General features: G+C 41.0%; 3 protein-coding genes across 18 annotated transcripts in view; 1 reads left to right on the top strand and 2 right to left on the bottom strand.

Annotated features, from left to right (window-relative positions):
- Positions 1-15,384, top strand: part of LOC148738220 (uncharacterized) — a 30,386-nt gene extending 15,002 nt beyond the window's left edge. For 7 of the 10 annotated variants that reach the window (XM_088750144.1, XM_088750146.1, XM_088750141.1 and 4 more), the window contains 3 exons: positions 7,369-7,497; positions 8,057-12,061; positions 12,635-15,384. In XM_088750144.1, the coding sequence (XP_088606270.1) occupies positions 7,369-7,497; positions 8,057-12,034 (4,107 nt within the window). In that variant the 3' untranslated portion in view covers positions 12,035-12,061; positions 12,635-15,384. Of the gene's footprint in view, positions 1-73; positions 6,196-7,237; positions 7,498-8,056; positions 12,062-12,634 lie in introns of those variants that run through there. The other 3 variants (XR_015996982.1, XM_088750148.1, XM_088750145.1) reach the window with 3 other exon arrangements.
- Positions 1-19,957, bottom strand: part of LOC148738207 (uncharacterized) — a 214,876-nt gene that overhangs the window by 152,256 nt on the left and 42,663 nt on the right. The gene's annotated exons all lie outside the window — the stretch shown is intronic.
- Positions 15,583-19,411, bottom strand: LOC148738222 (mitochondrial inner membrane protein Mpv17-like). The gene is made up of 2 exons (XM_088750308.1): positions 19,237-19,411; positions 15,583-16,768 (listed from the first exon to the last, which is right to left on the bottom strand). Exons 1-2 carry the CDS (start codon positions 19,322-19,324, stop codon positions 16,290-16,292), a joined length of 567 nt encoding a protein of 188 aa, XP_088606434.1. The 5' UTR covers positions 19,325-19,411; the 3' UTR covers positions 15,583-16,289.

A 19,957-nucleotide genomic window follows, 5' to 3' on the forward strand; every position in this document is an offset into this window, starting at 1 on the left:
GGGCCACAAGTAGATAATTGCAGTACTTTTTTCCTTAATCTCAACACGGATGATCGTTGTATACAGCGCTAGTTCCTGGCCTTCCTCCCTGGGGCACCTTTCCCTTTTGTTGAGGTTCGTGTAGGATTACACTTGGAAAAGCACCTTGGCCAAATGTGAACAGAATGCATTGACTTGGGCCTCGTCAGGAAAAAAATTATGAAAGAAACGTGTGATTATGACTGTGAATCAAGCAATTTTGCCATGTGGAAATCGTCACCAAATTGAAATAGCACACTAATTACTTTTTGCAGTGAAATATACCCATACCTGGTATGGTTTTTGCTTGTGATAAAATCTTACTGAAACGATTTGAGAATATTTTTCGTGGCCAACACCGTTCTATGAAGAGTAAAAATACAGTCTTCCCACAATAAAGATTAATAGATGGATGTCTTTTTGTATCTTTAGTCAACACGTAGTTTGTGGAAAAAGATTGAAATGTTCCACAACAAATTCGTCACGGTTTATACTGAGTGTTTATATCATTAACGTCACGATAAAAACACGGCGCAATTATAGAAATGTTTACGGAACAAAACAAAGCTTCCTGTATAAAGGCAAATCTACGCAAGTTCAAATCACCCTTGACACAAAAGCTCGCCAACCTCACTGGTATTTTTCCCGTTTGTAAAATACGGTTTATACTGAGTGTTTATATCATTAATTATATCTAGTACAGCTTTTGGGTCGACTATAGGTTGGACGTTCTTAAACTCGTAACAGTGTGATGTTAAATGCAAATTAAGCCATAAATACTAAAAGAATCTTTGGCATGATATTTAAGTAAATTTTACTTACCGGATCCTATGGACCACTTTCATAGATGGCTGCCGGATTAACATTCTTTTGTTTAAATTTAAATTAGCCCTTCTGGCCTCGTTCTCCAGTACAAAATTCAAAAGAATACATTATCTCATGCGAGGCCAGAAGGGCTAATTTGAATTGAAACAAAAGAATATTAATCCGGCAGCCATTTATGAAAGTGGTCTATTGGTACTACAATATTATGTGAAACAAATATTTCCTTTGATACCGTGAAATTGACACGACGTGGGTCCTTTACTTGTTTATGTTGACCTTCTTGCAATGGTTAGAAACTTCAATCTAGTCCAAAAAACGAAAAACGAGTTTTTTGGCCTCTGAAGGTGGGAAGTAACCTTAAGTCAAATCATAACAATGTAAAATACACAGTTTACGTTCATGACCAGGCAATAATCCGTAGCTCTTACCCCGAAAGCATTTTCGCAGGAAATATTCATGTAATTTCTGTCAGGTAAGCTGTGTTCATGCGTATATTTTTTATACATTATGAGCTTCAAATTAATTGTAAGTACAGTATTGAAGTTTCCTTGTTCTTAGACTGAATTATATGAAAACAAAATGATTAAAAATGCAGTTTCATTAAAAAGTAGAATATTTTACAACTGATCAATTTTGGCAGAAAAATAGCTCTAAGAGCAACCTTGAACCTTTTTTAGAAATAATTGTGTCAAAGGAGTTTCTTGTGCCTATCCAAAAATCCTTGGTAGTGATTGGGAAAGGTATGGACCGTTACAAAATGGTATTGAATAGGAAATAAAAAACCGCACTTCAAAAAAAACTGTTTTAAAGCACCCATAATGTTAAGAATGAGGTAGATAAGCCTCTTAAAAGCTGATTTACCGTAAGTTTGTCGGGAATATACATTTTCAGTACCGCAAAGTTAGCCTTTTGTCAAGTGATTTAAAGGGCCCTCAGCGCCAAAAAGTAGAGGGGTGGTCAATCTCGGGAGTGAAAAGCCTGACTTTCGTCTAAATACCACGAATCTTAATCTTACATCTTACAGCATCAACCTTATTTTTTAATTTTTAAAAAAAAATTTTAAATATAGACTAGTGAGCGTTTCGTCTAACTGTCGTAGACTTCTTCAGGGAGTTTTACAAGTATAAACGCTTGTATTTATAAGCCAAAGTTACAGGGGCCGATGACTGTAAAGGCTTAACCGGACTTACGAACAGGAACAGGCGAAGTTGTGAAAAATTTAACACGTGTAAAGCCAGGTTTACATATAATCGCAGACGATCGCAGGTGATCGCGCAATCGCTGAAACCACTCAACCGAAGATCGCGAATCGCTTGTTCAGGATCGCAACCTGTCGCAGCGATCGATCATCGACGCCAAGGACGCTGAACTTTTAATAGGTGTTAACATTCTGCTTCTGTTGTCTCTACTTCAACGGAGATTCGCTGCTAGGTCGAAGAAGACATGTTGCTTCTGGGTGCGGAAAGTCCTAAAGCGATTGAACAAACAATCGTATTTTCTAATTTCTTCCATAGACTGTTCGTGTCAATTTCGCCTTCCATCTTGTCAAAACACCGTGTGATACACGAGTAAAGCTTGATAAACAATCGGTTGTCATGGCATCATGCCGCTTGCAGTGCTGGAAAACATAGCATTATGGGACACATTTCAATCGCATGATCAGAGAACTTTGTTCACATTCATCGCACTCGATCGGAGACGATCGCAATCGATCGCACGAATAGAACATGGTTCTATTCCTGCGATCGCGATCGCACACGATCGCAGAGCTGTTCACATATAATCGCAGACGATCGCTGGCGATCGAGTGCTATCGTCTGCACTATATGTGAATATGTGAACCAGGCTTAAGGCAAGGTGAGAAAAATATTTTGGGGGCCATAGTTGTAGCTAAAACCGTGGCCCCCAAAAAACTTACTTACATAGATTACGTATTGTCGCAGTTTTCTTGTAACACACAGTACAATATAAGTCTGGCAGAATATTACTGATAACCTTCTTAATACGGGCATGACTGCAGTTGAACGAAGTCTTGAAGACAGGAGTCCTGCGTGGCCGAGATCTATGTTTAGGTGGCCGGGAGATCCATTTCTCCCTGTCATGGTAACGCATACCGTGAAACAGCGGCAGTAAAAACTTAAATGGATAGCCTCTAAGTCGCAGTCGCTTCCAAAACTGATCCCTAGTCTCGAAGAAAGACTTAAAGGAAAAACTGTTTCTAGCATATCTCATAAGCTCCCCTTTTATAAAAGCTTTCTTGTTGCTAGAGGGGTGAAACGACTCGAATGGTATGTAGAGACATTTGTTAAGAGCCTTCTGATACGTAGAAAATTGCAGCACGCTTGGGAAATTATCGTTAAACAGACAAATATCTAGAAAAAAAAGGCTGCTGTCGCTAATACCGACAATGAGTAAGCTTGATTCGATCATTTTTGGTATTAAGAGCACCAAGAAATTTCAGGAGGGTATCCCTGGGTCCACACCAAATGGCAAAAAAGTCATCAATGAAACGCCTGTAGAGCACGAGAAATTGAGAGTACTGTTCCACAATATCTTTTTCGTGGAAATACATAAAGCGTTTGCGACTGTGACGGCAAAAGGAGTGCCCATAGCAATACCAAACATTTGGTGAAAAATATCCGGACTGAATTCAGATGATAAATAGTTATTGTCGAATACAATTCTGGCAAGCTCAGTCAGTAGTGGAGTTTCGGGAGCCCTTTCTTCGCCAAGGAGCAAGTCGAGAGCCACAAAGGCTTTTTTAGTGTCTACGTTGAGATATAACGATGGAAAATTCGCGGTGACAAGAAGACAGCTTGATTTAGGCAAGACTGTGCTCTCAAGTAATTGAATAAGCTCACAAGAAGCCCTAACGACCGTAGGCAAATGTATAACGGGCTTAATAAGCTCCTCAACAAAAATACTAATTGGCCTAGTGATATATGAATGGGAAGCAGCAATTGGTCTTCCCATCATGGGGTCTTTATGAACTTTAGAGATGATGTAGAACTTAGCCGGGTTTATAAAATTATCGAAACTATGCAAAAGCGAGCAACATTAGCGGAGATAAATCTGCTGTAAATAGACATGAGCCTTTCGCGAGAATTAATTACATAAGTACGATTAGCATACCAATCCTGTTGCGTGACTTTGCGGTATGACAGCTCGTCATGCAAATGTCTGAGTATCTCCGCTTCAACGCAGTCCGTTGACAGAAGAGCTGGTCCAGGCTTTTTATCCGTGGGCAGAATTTTAATGCCAGGATTGGATTTCCACTCGTGGAGGTCTTCTCGCGCTTGCTTCGAGAGATTGTTTCTCCAGTGCGGCTTTTCAGCCGTGATGCTCTTTTGTAACTCTTTGCGAAGCGCTAAGAGCTTGTCTTTAAGATCTGGGTTTTCCCTCAATGGAATCCAGCCAGTTGGAACGTACAATCTGGGATTGAAATCACTGCTTTGAGGTTGTTTGGAAAACTTATCTTGGAGGCAAACTCTTCGGCAAAAGTCTTGAATTTGCTGGTCGAACTGAGGAACAGTCGGAGGTCGCAGGGAAGGTCTGAACTTCAGGCCTAGGCCCAGAACTTTAGAGTGCCGCTTAGTCAGCTCAACAGAGGTAAAGTTGTGGATTTCCGAGTTTCGTGGAAGCAGGTCAAATAGTGGTCGATTTGCCATCTTAAATAACCATCTCTGGAGTGTAGAACGTCTGTCTATTTTACGTGGCTTGAACCTTTGCCTCGGGCGTCTTTTGACGGCGTTCGAGAATTGTTAGAACTTGATCTTGACCTTTGGCGTTGGTTGGCCTTTCGTTGTTCGGGTCGGCTTTTCCGCGGGTACTGATTTTTTACCATTGCGCTTGGCACCGGTTTTAGTATTTTGCTTTCCATGAAGACCGGAGTGGACGATAGATACTTTGCGCTGTCGACTTGTGTGGACTCGGTTTGTTGTGCCAGAGGAAGACGGAGTTCGTTTCGAACGATCTCTCGGATCGAAGTTTCCGAAGGCACGAAACCCTCGCTAATGTCCATGTGAACAAGACTTTTATGCTTTTCCTTGCGGTCAATCTCCGCTTGAAGAGCTTTAGAAGCTCTAGAGACTGCACTGTCTTTGGAAAGCTCTTCTGCGAAGGCTGAAGCGGCGACACAGAGGCTGCTAACCTGATCTTCCGAAATATCGGTTTTCCGGAGCTCAACCGTCCATCGCGCAATCGTCCCTTCGGTATTTGCAGTAGTGAAACGAACGGCCTCCTGATGGACTTTCACCTCAGCGCAGAGATGATCTTTAGCAGCTTCCAACAGCTTCAATTCTGCCTCGCGAACAATGTCGTCAAATATGGCTTGAAGCTCGTCAACATTATGTCCTTTGGCTTCTTGGATTTTCTTGATCCTAAGACCAGATGTAGTAGTGCCTTGGCCCGCGTGAGTCTTTAGCAAATTGATTCTAGCTTGGAGAGAGGAGTAGGCTTTCTCGGCATCTGCTCGCATTCAAACTGTCCTTTGGAGGATGGTTTCGATAGTGGGGTCGAGTCTGGAGTAACTGCTTACTGGACGTGGTAGCTCTGGATCAAACAAGGCTGAAGATCGGCGGCGTTTTGGTCCGTAGCGACTGTCACCAGTTTTGTTCGCCATGTGGCTTCCTCTAGTGTTGACTTGAACAGTTTTTTAAACATAGACTAGTGAGCAGCACTTCTGCGAACAGTAGTTGTAAAACTTCTTTTATTTTCCGACGCGTTTCGTCTACCTGTCGTAGACTTCTCCAGAGCTAAAACCGTGGCCCCCAAACTATTTTTCTCACCTTGCCTTACACGTGTTAACTTTTTCACAAATTTTCCCAACTTCCCCCGTTCCTGTTCGTAAGTCCGGCCAAGCCTTTACGGTCATCGGCCCCTGTAACTTTGGCTTATAAATACAGGCGTTTAGTTATACCTGTAAAACTCCCTAAAGAAGTCTACGACAGTTAGACTAAACGCGTCTGAAAATAAAATAAGTTTTACAACTATTGTTCGCAGAAGTACTGCTCAGTAGTCTATATTTAAAAAAAATTAATTAAAAACATGTACATCTCATTTACCAAGCTTTAATAAAACCTCACTTTGATTACTGTGACATTGTTTGGGGTAGCTGTGGGAAAACGCTACAAGAAAAACTGCGGAATAGAGGAGCCCGTATGTTGATATTCTCTAACTATAATGCTGATGCAACTGAGCTACTCGAACTTTTAGGGTGGAAAAATCTTGCACGCCAGCAGGAAAGTCATAAAGCCATCGTGATGTAGAGATGTCTGCACGGGCTAGCTCCAGAGTATCTGTATTCAACGTTTACGTGGCGTGACTGTGCTTATGACCTCAGGGACTCTGAAAGTAAGCTCAATGTTCCCTTGCCGTGCACTAATTATTACAGAAAAAGCTTTGGATACAATGGTGCCACATTATGGAACAGTCTACCATGCAATATAAGGAACACAGAGTCTCTAGCCTAAGGGGTATTTAAGGTTACTGTGCACCTTTAGGGGTGTCCCGCGTGCAAGCGATGTAGCGCGTCTGGTTTAAACTATAGATATCTAAACCCCATATCAAATTAAAGCTTATAGGACTGGCTATCAGACTATACCAAAATTTTTTTAAAAAATCAATTGTCGAATTTTTTCACGACTCATAAATGCGAGCGCCCGAATCACCTTTTAAGAGCTACAAGTCAAAGGGAATTTCTTCAATTGCTCTCAAATTTTGACAGTCGCTAGTTTTACATATAAACAACAAAAACGTGTGTTCGAATATTTTATTTCTAAATACAATTTTTTCAAGAGCGATTTTTGTACGATCACTCCACATTTTTTTAATCCTATTTCGAAAATGTTCTGTAACTTTTCACTGAGATTGAATATGGCAAATCGCAAACACCTTTTTTAGTGCTTTGGCCGCGGAAACGGTGGAACACATTATATAAGCAAAAACAAAATTCGCTTTGACATGTAACGTTCAAAAGGTGATTCGGGCACTTGCATTTACAGGTTGTGAAAAATTCGACCATTAATTTTTATCAAAATTTTTGGTATAGTCTGCAGCTGATAGCCAGTCCTATAAGCTTTAATTTGATACCGGAGTTTAGATATCTACAGTTTAAAGCGGACGCGCTACATCGCTTGCACGCGAGACACCCCTAAAGGTGCACGGTAACCTTAAACGTAAGATCAACGACATTCTTCAAGTCTAACGCACCGCATTCACGGAAAACAGCTTTTAGTGTTATAGTAAGCAGTTTGAATTTAAAATATCTTGAAGGATATAGTGGTGCTGAAAGCGCCGCTGTTACCGCTGCTGCTGCTTCTACTACTCCTGCCATTACCACTACTAGTGATAGAAGTAGTACAAGTTGAAATAGTTCTGGTTTTATTACTTTTAGCTCTCGTGGCTTCTTTTAATTCCATCAGGATGAATGGTAGAATGAGCCTGGTTAAGTTTGTTTTCATTGTGCAAAAGAAAATGAACCGAAACCCCTTTTATGAGACAATTCTTTGACTCGAACTTGTAAAGATTGAGAACAACAAGATGTTACTTGATTTGTGGACTCAATGTGTAAGTGAGCAAACTGATGGAACAGATGAATCAGGAACGAAACAAGAAGTAAAGATTAGCCATGAAAAATACAGCGCAAAAAGCGAGGTTAGTGGACAGTTACGACATTAAAATTTCATTGAAAACAAGAAGTAACATGGAAAAAGACGTTTCATTGATGGGATTCCATGCAAGAGGACCAGTTCGATGTTTCCATAGACATAAGAAAGCAGTTCTTACGTCTATGATGTCTGAAGTGTGTTTATAATCTATGACATTTTGGCAGCTGTATTTTACAGAAGTCATTAGCCGTGCGCTGTTCTCTTATTAGTTTTTACTCTGAGCTATTGACTATTTAAAATGATTGAATTAAATTATGGAATTTTCTTAGACCCCAAAGTTAAGTTTACGCTTAGCTTCAAAGATATTATCATTAATAAACCTCGAGGGACGATGACTGTGCAAAAGCAGTTTTCGTCTTGAAAATACTCAAAGAGAAATTTCCTCACCTACCAGCTGAGGTTGGTATAATAAATCGAGTTCAACCATATAGGCACACAAGTCTGGCTCCTATGGTTGGCCATTAGAAAAAGGAAGTTGAGGATACGTAGGCCAAGAGGTACAAAGGTAAATGAATGATTTGAACATTTCCAACTTCAAACCATAGGAGAAACAAAGCAACAAAGACCTACCTCCAACAGCTGTCCAAAGGGTCCTCCTCTATGCTATTGCAGTGGGGGACGAAGCTTTAAAAGGAAAGTGTTACTGCAATCTCGGATGTGATTATCGTAGGCTAGGAGATTTCAAAAGAGCCATCCAGTATCATGAACGTCATCTAAAAATTGCCAAAGAAGTCGGAGACAAGGCTGGAGAGGGAAAGAGTTACGGTAATCTCGGCAATGCTTATCGACGCCTAGGAGATTTCGAAAGAGCCATCCAGTATCATGAACGTCATCTAAAAATTGCCAAAGAAGTGGGAGACAAGGCTGGAGAGGGAAAGAGTTACTGTAATCTCGGCAATGCTTATCGACGCCTAGGAGATTTCGAAAGAGCCATCCAGTATCATGAACGTCATCTAAAAATTGCCAAAGAAGTGGGAGACAAGGCTGGAGAGGGAATGAGTTACGGTAATCTCGGCAATGCATATCACAGCCTAGGAGATTTCGAAAGAGCCATCCAGTATCATGAACGTCATCTAAAAATTGCCAAAGAAGTGGGAGACAAGGCTGCAGAGGGAATCAGTTACGGTAATCTCGGCAATGCATATCACAGCCTAGGAGATTTCGAAAGAGCCATCCAGTATCATGAACGTCATCTAAAAATTGCCAAAGAAGTGGGAGACAAGGCTGGAGAGGGAATGAGTTACGGTAATCTCGGCAATGCTTATCACAGCCTGGGAGATTTCGAAAGAGCCATCCAGTATCATGAACGTCATCTAAAAATTGCCAAAGAAGTGGGAGACAAGGCTGGAGAGGGAATGAGTTACGGTAATCTCGGCAATGCTTATCGACGCCTAGGAGATTTCGAAAGAGCCATCCAGTATCATGAACGTCATCTAAAAATTGCCAAAGAAGTGGGAGACAAGGCTGGAGAGGGAAAGAGTTACTGTAATCTCGGCAATGCTTATCGACGCCTAGGAGATTTCGAAAGAGCCATCCAGTATCATGAACGTCATCTAAAAATTGCCAAAGAAGTGGGAGACAAGGCTGGAGAGGGAATCAGTTACGGTAATCTCGGCAATGCTTATCACAGCTTAGGAGATTTCGAAAGAGCCATCCAGTATCATGAACGTGATCTAAAAATTGCCAAAGAAGTGGGAGACAAGGCTGGAGAGGGAAAGAGTTACTGTAATCTCGGCAATGCCTATCACAGCCTAGGAGATTTCGAAAGAGCCATCCAGTATCATGAACGTCATCTAAAAATTGCCAAAGAAGTGGGAGACAAGGCTGGAGAGGGAATGAGTTACTGTAATCTCGGCAATGCTTATCACAGCCTAGGAGATTTCGAAAGAGCCATCCAGTATCATGAACGTCATCTAAAAATTGCCAAAGAAGTGGGAGACAAGGCTGAAGAGGGAAAGAGTTACGGTAATCACGGCAATGCTTATCACAGCCTAGGAGATTTCGAAAGAGCCATCCAGTATCATGAACGTCATCTAAAAATTGCCAAAGAAGTGGGAGACAAGGCTGAAGAGGGAAAGAGTTACGGTAATCACGGCAATGCTTATCACAGCCTAGGAGATTTCGAAAGAGCCATCCAGTATCATGAACGTCATCTAAAAATTGCCAAAGAAGTGGGAGACAAGGCTGGAGAGGGAAAGAGTTACTGTAATCTCGGCAATGCTTATCGACGCCAAGGAGATTTCGAAAGAGCCATCCAGTATCATGAACGTCATCTAAAAATTGCCAAAGAAGTGGGAGACAAGGCTGGAGAGGGAAAGAGTTACTGTAATCTCGGCAATGCTTATGACAGCCTAGGAGATCTCGAAAGAGCCATCCAGTATCATGAACGTCATCTAAAAATTACCAAAGAAGTGGGAGACAAGGCTGGAGAGGGAGTGAGTTACGGTAATCTCGGCAATGCTTATCGACGCCTAGGAGATTTCGAAAGAGCCATCCAGTATCATGAACGTCATCTAAAAATTGCCAAAGAAGTGGGAGACAAGGCTGGAGAGGGAAACAGTTACGGTGATCTCGGCAATGCTTATCACAGCCTAGGAGATTTCGAAAGAGCCATCCAGTATCATGAACGTCATCTAAAAATTGCCAAAGAAGTGGGAGACAAGGCTGGAGAGGGAATGAGTTACGCTAATCTCGGCAATGGTTATAACAGGCTAGGAGATTTCGAAAGAGCCATCCAGTATCATGAACGTCATCTAAAAATTGCCAAAGAAGCGGGAGACAAGGCTGGAGAGGGAAACAGTTACGGTAATCTCGGCAATGCTTATCACAGCCTAAGAGATTTCGAAAGAGCCATCCAGTATCATGAACGTCATCTAAAAATTGCCAAAGAAGTGGGAGACAAGGCTAGAGAGGGAATGAGTTACTGTAATCTCGGCAATGCTTATCACAGCCTAAGAGATTTCGAAAGAGCCATCCAGTATCATGAACGTGATCTAAAAATTGCCAAAGAAGTGGGAGACAAGGCTGGAGAGGCAACGAGCTACCACAATCTTGGCAATGAGTATTGGAGGTTGGGCGACCTAGAAAGAGCTGCCAACCTCTTTCATTCTTGTGTGCTAATCTGTGATGCTATCCGAGCTAGTTTACGTTTGAAAGATGATTGGAAGATTAGCTACAGCAACATGCAAAGGAACGCATATAATTCTTTGTGGCGTGTTCATTTAAAACAAAATCAAGTTTTGGATGCACTTCTATTTGCTGAACAAGGACGTGCACAGGCGCTCAATGACCTTATTTGCTTTAATTATGGGGCGGGAGAGACACAACTTCAGCCTCGCACACCACCCGCTTGTGATTTCGATGTTCTTGCAGGCGGTGCTCCATCAAATACAGTTTTTATGGCGGTAGATGATACGGAACGCAAGATATACTATTGGTTTGTTAACAGTGCTCAAGATATGCAATTAAGAAGTATTGAGATAAGTAATTATGACCTCTTCAAAGACGCCAATACTTTTATTGAAAGCTTAGTAAACACAGTGTCAAGAGAGTGTAAAAGAGGTGTTATTAAATGCGAAAATCGTTCTCTCGATGAGCCCTGCAATGAGGAATCGATGAAGAAAAGGTCAGGTCATGCTGATATCTTTCCTAAATGCTCACCGAACACAGCTTTGCGGAGGTTGTATGACGTTATCATTGAGCCGATTGCTGATCTCATCAATGGCAATCAAGTTATCTTTGTTCCTGAGAGCTCGTTGTGGTTAGTCCCTTTTGCAGCATTAATGAATTCTGAGTCAAACTATCTCTGTGACTCTTTTCGAGTTCGAACGATTCCATCTCTGACTACTCTGAGGTTGATTAACGATTACCCAGACGACTTCCACAGTAACAAGGGTGCTTTACTCGTGGGTGATCCATGTCTGGAGGAGGTTCTTCTCAAGGGGAAGAAGCTCCATCAACTGCCATGTGCAAGAAAAGAAGTAGCGATGATCGGGAGAATCCTTGGCGCTGATCCTCTTATTGGCGAAGAAGCAAAAAAAGATGAGGTATTGAGACGACTTCCCTCTGTTACGTTGGTGCACTTTGCAGCACATGGCTCAATGAAAACAGGCGAAATTGCTTTGGCGCCACGAAGTGCCTGCTCATCACAGCCCTTTCAAGAGGAGGATTTTATTCTAACAATGAAGAATGTGCTGGATACTCGCATACGAGCAAGGCTGGTTGTGCTGAGTTGTTGTCACAGTGCTCGTGGAGAGATTAAGGCCGAGGGAGTGGTTGGAATTGCAAGAGCGTTTTTAGGTGCAGGTGCTCGCTCTGTTCTTGTGTCGCTGTGGGCGATTGACGACGAGGCTACTCTTGAGTTTATGAAATATTTCTATGAAGAACTGGTCACTGAGAAGCTGGCCAGTGAAGCTCTTAACCAAGCTATGAAGAGCATGAAAGAGTCTGGAAAGTTGAGCGAGGTGCAGTACTGGGCACCCTTCGTACTCATTGGGGACGACATCAGACTTGAATTAAATTAAAGATAACAGTCTTGGATATTGTCGAATGTAAGTAGGTCAATATTAATTAATGATGTATTTTAAAGTAAGCCCAGAGCATGTTTGTAGGAAGTAGGTGTAGACTTCAACCAAGAGATGATTTTTAAAAAAAGAAAATTTATTCCACGTTCACTTTCACGTGGAAAGTCACCCACGTTTGAATCTTTTAGTAAGTTATCTTGCCACGGTATATGTTTATGCCTGTCAGTTTTAGTGAGAGAGCAGGTAACTGGAATGGCTCTTATGTCTTCAAAGATGATATGTTTTTAGTTACGGAATCACAACGTATAATTTGAAATGAGCCGCGAAATGATATCCAAGTTTAATGGAAGACTTTAACCAGAACGTCTCCAAGGTTGTTCAATGATAACGTAATGACACGAGATGAATTTCAGTCTGTGTTCAATGTATATCAAAATGAGTCAACGGAAAATTGGCTTGTTCGGCGCCGACCCCAAGGATCTCTGATACTTCTACAAACATTGGTGTGCAACACAAGTTTAATGCTTTAGGAATGCATTTAAACCTATGTCAAAATTAATGCTTTGAATTTACGTTTCTGATACTTTTACCTGTTTGCAGAAAAGACGAGATCCTTGCTGACGACTTTTTGGCAACGATTTGTATCCAACCTCTCCGGCGACGAGAACTTCTTGAGTATCTTAGACAGTATAGCTTGACTGTTAGTGAAAAAAACAGTTGTTTTGTTAGGCCTTTAGGGCGAAATTGCTCATTTTAAACTTTGGTATCAAAAACTTTTCTTAATGTATTGTACGAAATGTACCACGGTGTGTTGCAGAATAGACTTCCGATTGAATTTTTCTCGGGGCTATGGGTATTTGTAGAGCGAAGCAGCTTTTTCCGCTATTAGGTCGTGTTGGTGGTTTTTTTCAGTATGAGTCTTACAGTTGTTTCATTTTCATTGAAAAGTGTAATTCATTTTGTGGTTGTAATTTTCCTTCTTGCTTATTTACAGCACCGAAGTAGTTCCTAGGCAAACTGAACTTTGCAGTATGTTACCAATACATTTTTCAGTGTTTATAGTAGATTCTTAGGTCTTTATTTTTTTTTGGTTTGAGTTGGATTTTTCCTTCACGAAGTCCTCCGTTTAGGGCCAGTTTTTGCACGAGTTAGGTACAACGATTGAGTTGGCAAGTTGTTGTAATCTCTTTGAGTTACTTTGTTATCGTGTGGAAATACAAACTCACTTACAGAAGGTTTTTGTTATAGATTTCATGATTAACCTCAGCCCGGCAACACCTTGTGTAGAGAAAATCCCGAACAATGAAGGATTCGAAGCTCAAGCTTTGTGATTTTTCAGAGGGATGCTGTTGCAAGCTGATCAGAACTAACAGCACCCGCTGTGAATTTGAAAGGAACAAGATACGATTTTTCGAAAGGGAACTCAAATACTTTCCTTGTCTCTCACTCGTTACGAGCTTGAAACAGCTTGTTATTTTCTCCTTCTCTCGTTTGAGTTATTGAAGACGTCGTGAATTGTTTCAAAACATGTAAGGGAGGAAAGATTAATCTCCTAAACACCAAGTACTCTTTATAATATGGCACCAGGAGAGCTTTAGGGTATGAATTTGAGCGTACACAGGTGCCGCGAAAAATACGTCAATTTCAAGGCCTAAAGGTAGCGCAAATCCTTTATACTTTACTAAGTTATCGTTAAAGGAGTACATCATAGTCGCCATAGAGGAACAAGATGTTCAGTGAGATCGCGTTTGACGCGTTATATTATCAAACTCTAACCTGTATGATTCCAAAACAATATTATTTCACAGTAAATGGTTTGAACCCGGGGGTAACATGTGAAAGTGTAGTGCGATTGTCCGGGTGAGTGTAGTCCTGAGAGGGACTGCTTTGGTGGTGGCGACTGACGTTTGACAACCTGTGTGGAAGTCATCATTAGACTCAAGTGAATAGTTGTTGTCAATAGAATGTTGTTAGTCCAGTTGGTGTAAAATGATTGGTCAGTTTTGCTGTGATGCTATTGGCTGTAACACTCAAGTGGCGTAAGTAACGTTAGGTCATTCTGTCCGGTTCGTTTGTAAACAATCATTGGATTCGGTTTTTGTGATATCCGGAGTAATCAAGGTCGAGGTAAGCGTTATTTGCCGAAGCCGAAGACTGAGGCTGATAACACTGACCGAGACCTTCATTATTCCGGATATCACAAAAACCGAATCCAATAATTGTTTTATTATACACTGTTTTAAAGGAAATAGCGCCAAACGCATTATCGCAGCGAACACAGTTTATTTTCGAAAACTTAAAAATGTACAACTGTGTGATAAACAAATTTTCACTTGAGCTAATTCCTTTCTGTCATGTGGCTCCTGGATATTTTTCTCTTTAAGGTATTCGTAGAACTGTTCCTTCGCCACCTTTGTCGATCTTTAGGTATTTTCCAAATCTTTATCTTCAAGTAATTTCTTAATTTCTCGTTGGGTCGATGAAGCGAATCGAGAAGCCATTCTTACTTCGCTATCCATAAACTTGACATTGCTCCACCGGAAAGCATGCATCGCGCACGCAACCTACAGATTATTCACTAATCTGTGGGTACAGATTAGTGAATAATCTGTAGGTTGCGCTGTTTCCCAGAATTAAAACTGTGGGCGTTTAGCCAATGAGAAGACAGATGGTGACTACAATGTATTATAATAATGTTAAAATGCAGTTGAGGGCAGTCTGTGCTAATTTGGTAAACCAGCTTTCCAGAGGAAGTCGTTGAAAGTAGTTAGTGCCGACGGATCAAAACAGACCCGGAAATCATGACCGAACTGGAGTAAGAACATTTTACTGACAATAACTATTCACTTGACTCTCATGATGACTTCCGTACAGTTTGTCGAAACTTCAATCACCACCACCAACAGTCTTTCTCAGGATTACCATCACACGGGCGATCGCACACTTTGAAATATTATTACATTATAAAACTCTTTCTCGATGCAAATATTTTAGCAGCCTTAGATCTTGGAAAAATTTGTCACTTGACCCTCAAAGCCTTGCAATTTGATGAAAACCCGTTGTAAGACAGAAAATTCGGGACTACATTGAATGGTCCAGAACTTGGTAACTTCAGGGTGACTTTTGTCCAAACACTCAAGTGCACATGCAGCACAAGCTACTAAGGTAGTCTTGTTCTGTGTAATTCTTGCAATGTGGTAAGAGCAGCGTTTTTTATTGTCAAAAGCTCTGACATGGCAATTGTCACATTTATTCTAGAGTATAGCTAAGTTACTCAAGCGATCTGGGACTGTCTCAATTGTCAACTGCTTATTAGAGGCAAATAAATACTTGCATTACTGCCCAACTGATGCCGGACTCACACCCTTGTAAGAAAACATGAATTCCAAATTCACTGTGTACGATCGATGTACAGTTAATCGTCATTATGGTGAATATGACATGATATATATGTTCGTATTTCTTAAATGTCAAGATTACGTGATTTGGAAGCAAATTTTTTTCTCGTTTGCATTTTAGAGCAATTACTATGGAAAGGCGACCGCAAGTCAATCGTGTTTCTTTTTGATTGTTTATCTACAGTTTCAACCATATTCGTTTACTTAAAATCCACAACATGTAACTGTTTATGGAAAGAGTTATAAATAACGTGAAAACTAGAATTCCTCAAAATTACGCTGTCGAACTATTTGCAAGCTTGCAGAAAATAACAATAAATAGTGACAGTCACTTTAAATAAGCAATAAGAAAAGATACATGAATTAGCTGCGCCTTTCCAAGAAAATATTGAAGATGAAAATGCCTCTATAAAGGTTTGACATCTCCCAGCTAATGGAAGAAGTTTCCCTAACGACCCCAGACAGATGTAAGTGTTGCCTGACACTCATTGAGGGACTGATACAACTCAGAATTCATCGGTGAGGCACGTAAGAAATTGATCCAAGGGGAATTTTGGAAGAAATACAACATCTTAATTGAAAGTTTTGAATAGCGGCCCATAAATGATCCATGAGTTATATGAAACTTGGATCGATTTAAACCTGAAAGAGATCATTTGAATTCAAGGTCCGCCTCGACCACCAAAATAGTATAAAAACAACCCCTTGTCACCACACAAATGCAATTGATCGAAACTATCAGCGTTTTTTTCGGAGCCAAAATGCATGATTCTCAACATCTTCATCTGGTCGCTTCCCCACTGTCCCCCACCGCCCCCCTCTTCCCCTCCAAAAGAAAACTTCTCGGACAGATAACACTATTTCGTGGAATGTTCCAACTCCTTGTGTGAAGTCCATGCCAGATATGTATTCCAAAACAGTGACACAACATTTACAACCAGTACTCGAAGATGCGCGGGAAAAAAATAAAAGTTACAGAACTGAACAGCTGGCCAGATTTGGTAGTTCACAACCATGTTGGGATAGAATTCCTCGCAGATTTTGTCACTAATCTCTTTGATGGTACGACGTTCAACAATTCCGACAGCGCCGTAAAATAAAACAAGAAACACAGGCGCCAAGATGCTTTGATCCACTGTCATTTTCCGAATGGCATTTCCGGGGCTTTTGCGGGCAAATCTTTTGTCAAGTTGTGCGTACCACACGTGGAATATCGGGCCGATCACTACAGTTCCGACAGCTGCCATTCGGGCTGTACGCACAAAATCATGCTCTCGCAATGGAACTTTCTCTACGTATTGCTGTGCGACGAAGTCTCCAGCTCCAAGAAGGGCTCCTGGAAACAAAACGGGCTAATTAAATGTGAGCACCAAGTTATTTTCGTTACCAGCCTCTTTTGAGTCACCTTTTCTTAATTCCCCTTCTTCGTCACCTTCTGGCTATTTTTTGAGACTTTTTTAAATCAACCACTTCTTTTGCATTGGGGGTCTGGGGCAAGCATGGGTGATTAAGCGTACTCGTCTACGTATGTATGTATAATATTTAAGTAAAGTAGAATAACTTTGTCAAAAATATAAATTAACGTCAGACTTTTTTTGAGACATACTGAAAATTATCAAAATACTATTCAGCGTAATTGTTTTCTGAGTTCTTTTGTGGACGAAAATGCAACAAAAGGAAAAAAAGGAAAAAAAATCTGCGGCCTGATAGAGCCACAACCAAAGTGACACCTCTCTTGTGATACCTCTATTCCGGATTAACTCAATTCCAAGAACATACAAGAAAATGTCGCTAAATGCTTCTGTCTGTAGCCGTTGTATCAGGTTTCCTTCAGTGAATGGGCAGTTATGTTTAGTCAAGTAAGCCAGTAGCTGCTTGCAGGCGGTAGTTGGTATGCGCGAGATTCAGCGGGGCGAATATGTTCGTTCGCCACATTGGACGGGTGTAAGATTTGGGACGTGTGACAAAGCGAAGAGGAGGGGAGAGCTGTTTCTAGCTTTCTCCCCCTCCCCCCTCCCCCCTACCCTTCGCTTTGTCACTCATCCCAGATCTTCCGTCTGTCCGGCCGATCGAATATATTCGCCGTGCGGAATCTTGCACATACCACGTATAACTACCGCTTGCCAGCAGGCAAGGAAGCCAGGTAAGCGAGGCAAGTCCGACAGGTCAACTACTTCAGGCTACTTCAGTCCGACAGGTCAACTACTTCGCTCCCACAAAGGGCTAACGCTCGAAACGTCAGCTTTTGGAATAGTTACGGTGGCCAATTTAGCACTTCAACTTTGTTGATATATCCAAATTATTCAACTACTTCAGACAGACTGAGTTAGATATGTGAGTGAAGTACATGATCCGAGAAAATAAATTATGCAGGTGAAGGAAAAATTGGAAAGAGGAGTGAAGTACAATATTCGCCTATGTTACACCAGGCTATAATTTATGTCTCCATATATAAATTATCCACTGAGGACTCAGATTAAAAAAATGCGCCAGTTTGGTATTGCGAAACGCAATAGAAGGAAAGATGACGGATCTCTGATTTTGGCGGTTTTAGGGTGTACAAAAAAGTGTCGGCGAGAGCATTTACTGTCGAGGCAATCGTCAGAGCAAGTCTTTGAAACAAATGAATAAAGGCTGATAGTTTCGAAAGAAACTGTTTGGGGCTGCGTCTGTGGGAGTAACGAAATAATTTAGATATATCAACAAAGTTGAAATGGTAAATTGGCCACCGTAATGATTACAAAAGCTGACGTTTCGAGCGTTAGCCCTTCGTCTTTCGCTCCGACGAAGGGCTAACGCTCGAAACGTCAGCTTTTGTAATCATTACGGTGGCCAATTTACCATTTCAACTTTGTTGATATATCCAAATTATTTCTTTGAAACAAAGGAAGGCTAAAAATAACGAGCAGATGTTCTTCCTTTAGCAACCATTTCTCCTTGAGAGTTTTCTCGACGCCGCTCAAAGGGCTCGCTCGTTACCTCACGCAGATTACGAAATTAAAGCAAATTTGACCGATTTTTGTAGGACAGTTCTCGAACATTGGAAAATATACTATATGTTTTGGTGTCCCATCCACTCTGATGTTCAAAGAGGCCAAGTAACATTTCTAAATACTATTGATGAAGACTAAAGGATGGCTTAATAGAGTAAACCGGAAAATTACCTTAGCTGAGTCGAGTTGATCGATAATATTTGAGATATTGTAAGGATCTGAAACTGATCCTTGTTTAGGTTATCGCCTGTCTCATAGATATACAGTTTATATTCTCTTGATAAAGATAACTTTGTATCCAAAATCATGGACTTCGCATGAAATTTGCAAAGAGGACCATGAGCGCAATTATTGACCGAATTAAATCATGATAAGCTAGGTTCCGTTTTACGAATCAAAAACAAATTTTTCATAGCGACGACGTTCTCGTACCCACAACAAATTTCGAAGCAAGCTAAAAATTCCGGGATAATGAAAAAACTTAACTGGTTAGATTTAGAGAAACCTTAAAGTAGAACAGTGGTAAATGTATGAGAAATTAGAAAAATAAATGCCTGTGGTTTGAAAAATACATGCGACTCGACGAATTATTGTGATGTCAAGACAAAGATTTAATTACCTTGCGTTCGATAAAACGTACGTAATCCCAGCTAAATTGCCAAACATTGGTTGGGAAAGTGGGCCCAAAGATCGATAAGCGCTTTCGACAACCAAGTTGCTGAAACACCATAAATTCTACCCAGGTGTTTTAAAATTTTCCTTAAAATTCAAGCTGTTACATACGATCAGTGATTTAAGGGTCAAAGTCTACCTGTCGATATAAGCTGTGTTTTCCACGGATGAATTTCCAAACATCGCATGTACCAGCTCCAAGCACGAATCGTTAACCTCAAGACCATAATTCCCCGTATTGTTCCACCGAATCCTTCTCGCTACACTAACATTTTACAGCCTAGCTATGATGCTATTCTAACTATTTACCAAGTTACTTGTATTGTGAAATGCAAATGACGTTCTTATCGGCGGCTGGTGAACCTTGCATATATTCCGGCATAAGTTTAAATTTGCATGTTCTCGCACGATATAACCCAACATCGCCGCTAGCATAGAAGCGTAAAAACTTTGCACAAAACTTTGAACTTGGACCTAGGAATACAAAAATCTCCAAAACATTGGGTTATCAAAATTCATATCAGAAATTTCAACGAAATTATCGCTGCGACAAGTCATTTTTGAAATAGGAAATAAAGCTGCGAATGACTGTTTATCCCGCAGCGAAAGTTACACAACTCACAATTCACCAGGTGAACTATAGCCGACCCTCCTCTACTCTCGAGGGAGTAAGGAGGGTGGCGGGCAGGGGAGGCAAGGCTACACCCTGTCGCAAATGTCCGAAAGCAACAAGCTCCCAAGAATTGACGACCCCAGGATGGTTAAACTCGTGCACATCGTCATATTGGCAGTTATTATTGAATCCCTATGCGTAATGGCCCTTTGAAAGTTAGCTTCAAACAGGCAATGATTTCTTCGTT

Source organism: Stylophora pistillata, chromosome 2, assembly GCF_964205215.1.
Source record: "Stylophora pistillata chromosome 2, jaStyPist1.2, whole genome shotgun sequence".
Taxonomy (NCBI): domain Eukaryota; kingdom Metazoa; phylum Cnidaria; class Anthozoa; order Scleractinia; family Pocilloporidae; genus Stylophora; species Stylophora pistillata.

What these genes read in the sequence shown, in the direction of transcription:
- LOC148738222 (XM_088750308.1), bottom strand. Translation starts at nt 19,324, where the DNA reads ATGGTCTTGAGGTTAACGATTCGTGCTTGGAGCTGGTACATGCGATGT. An exon ending in AACACAGCTTATATCGACAG is followed by an intron (nt 16,769 to 19,236) that starts GTAGACTTTGAC and finishes TTTTGTTTCCAG; the next exon opens with GAGCCCTTCTTGGAGCTGGA.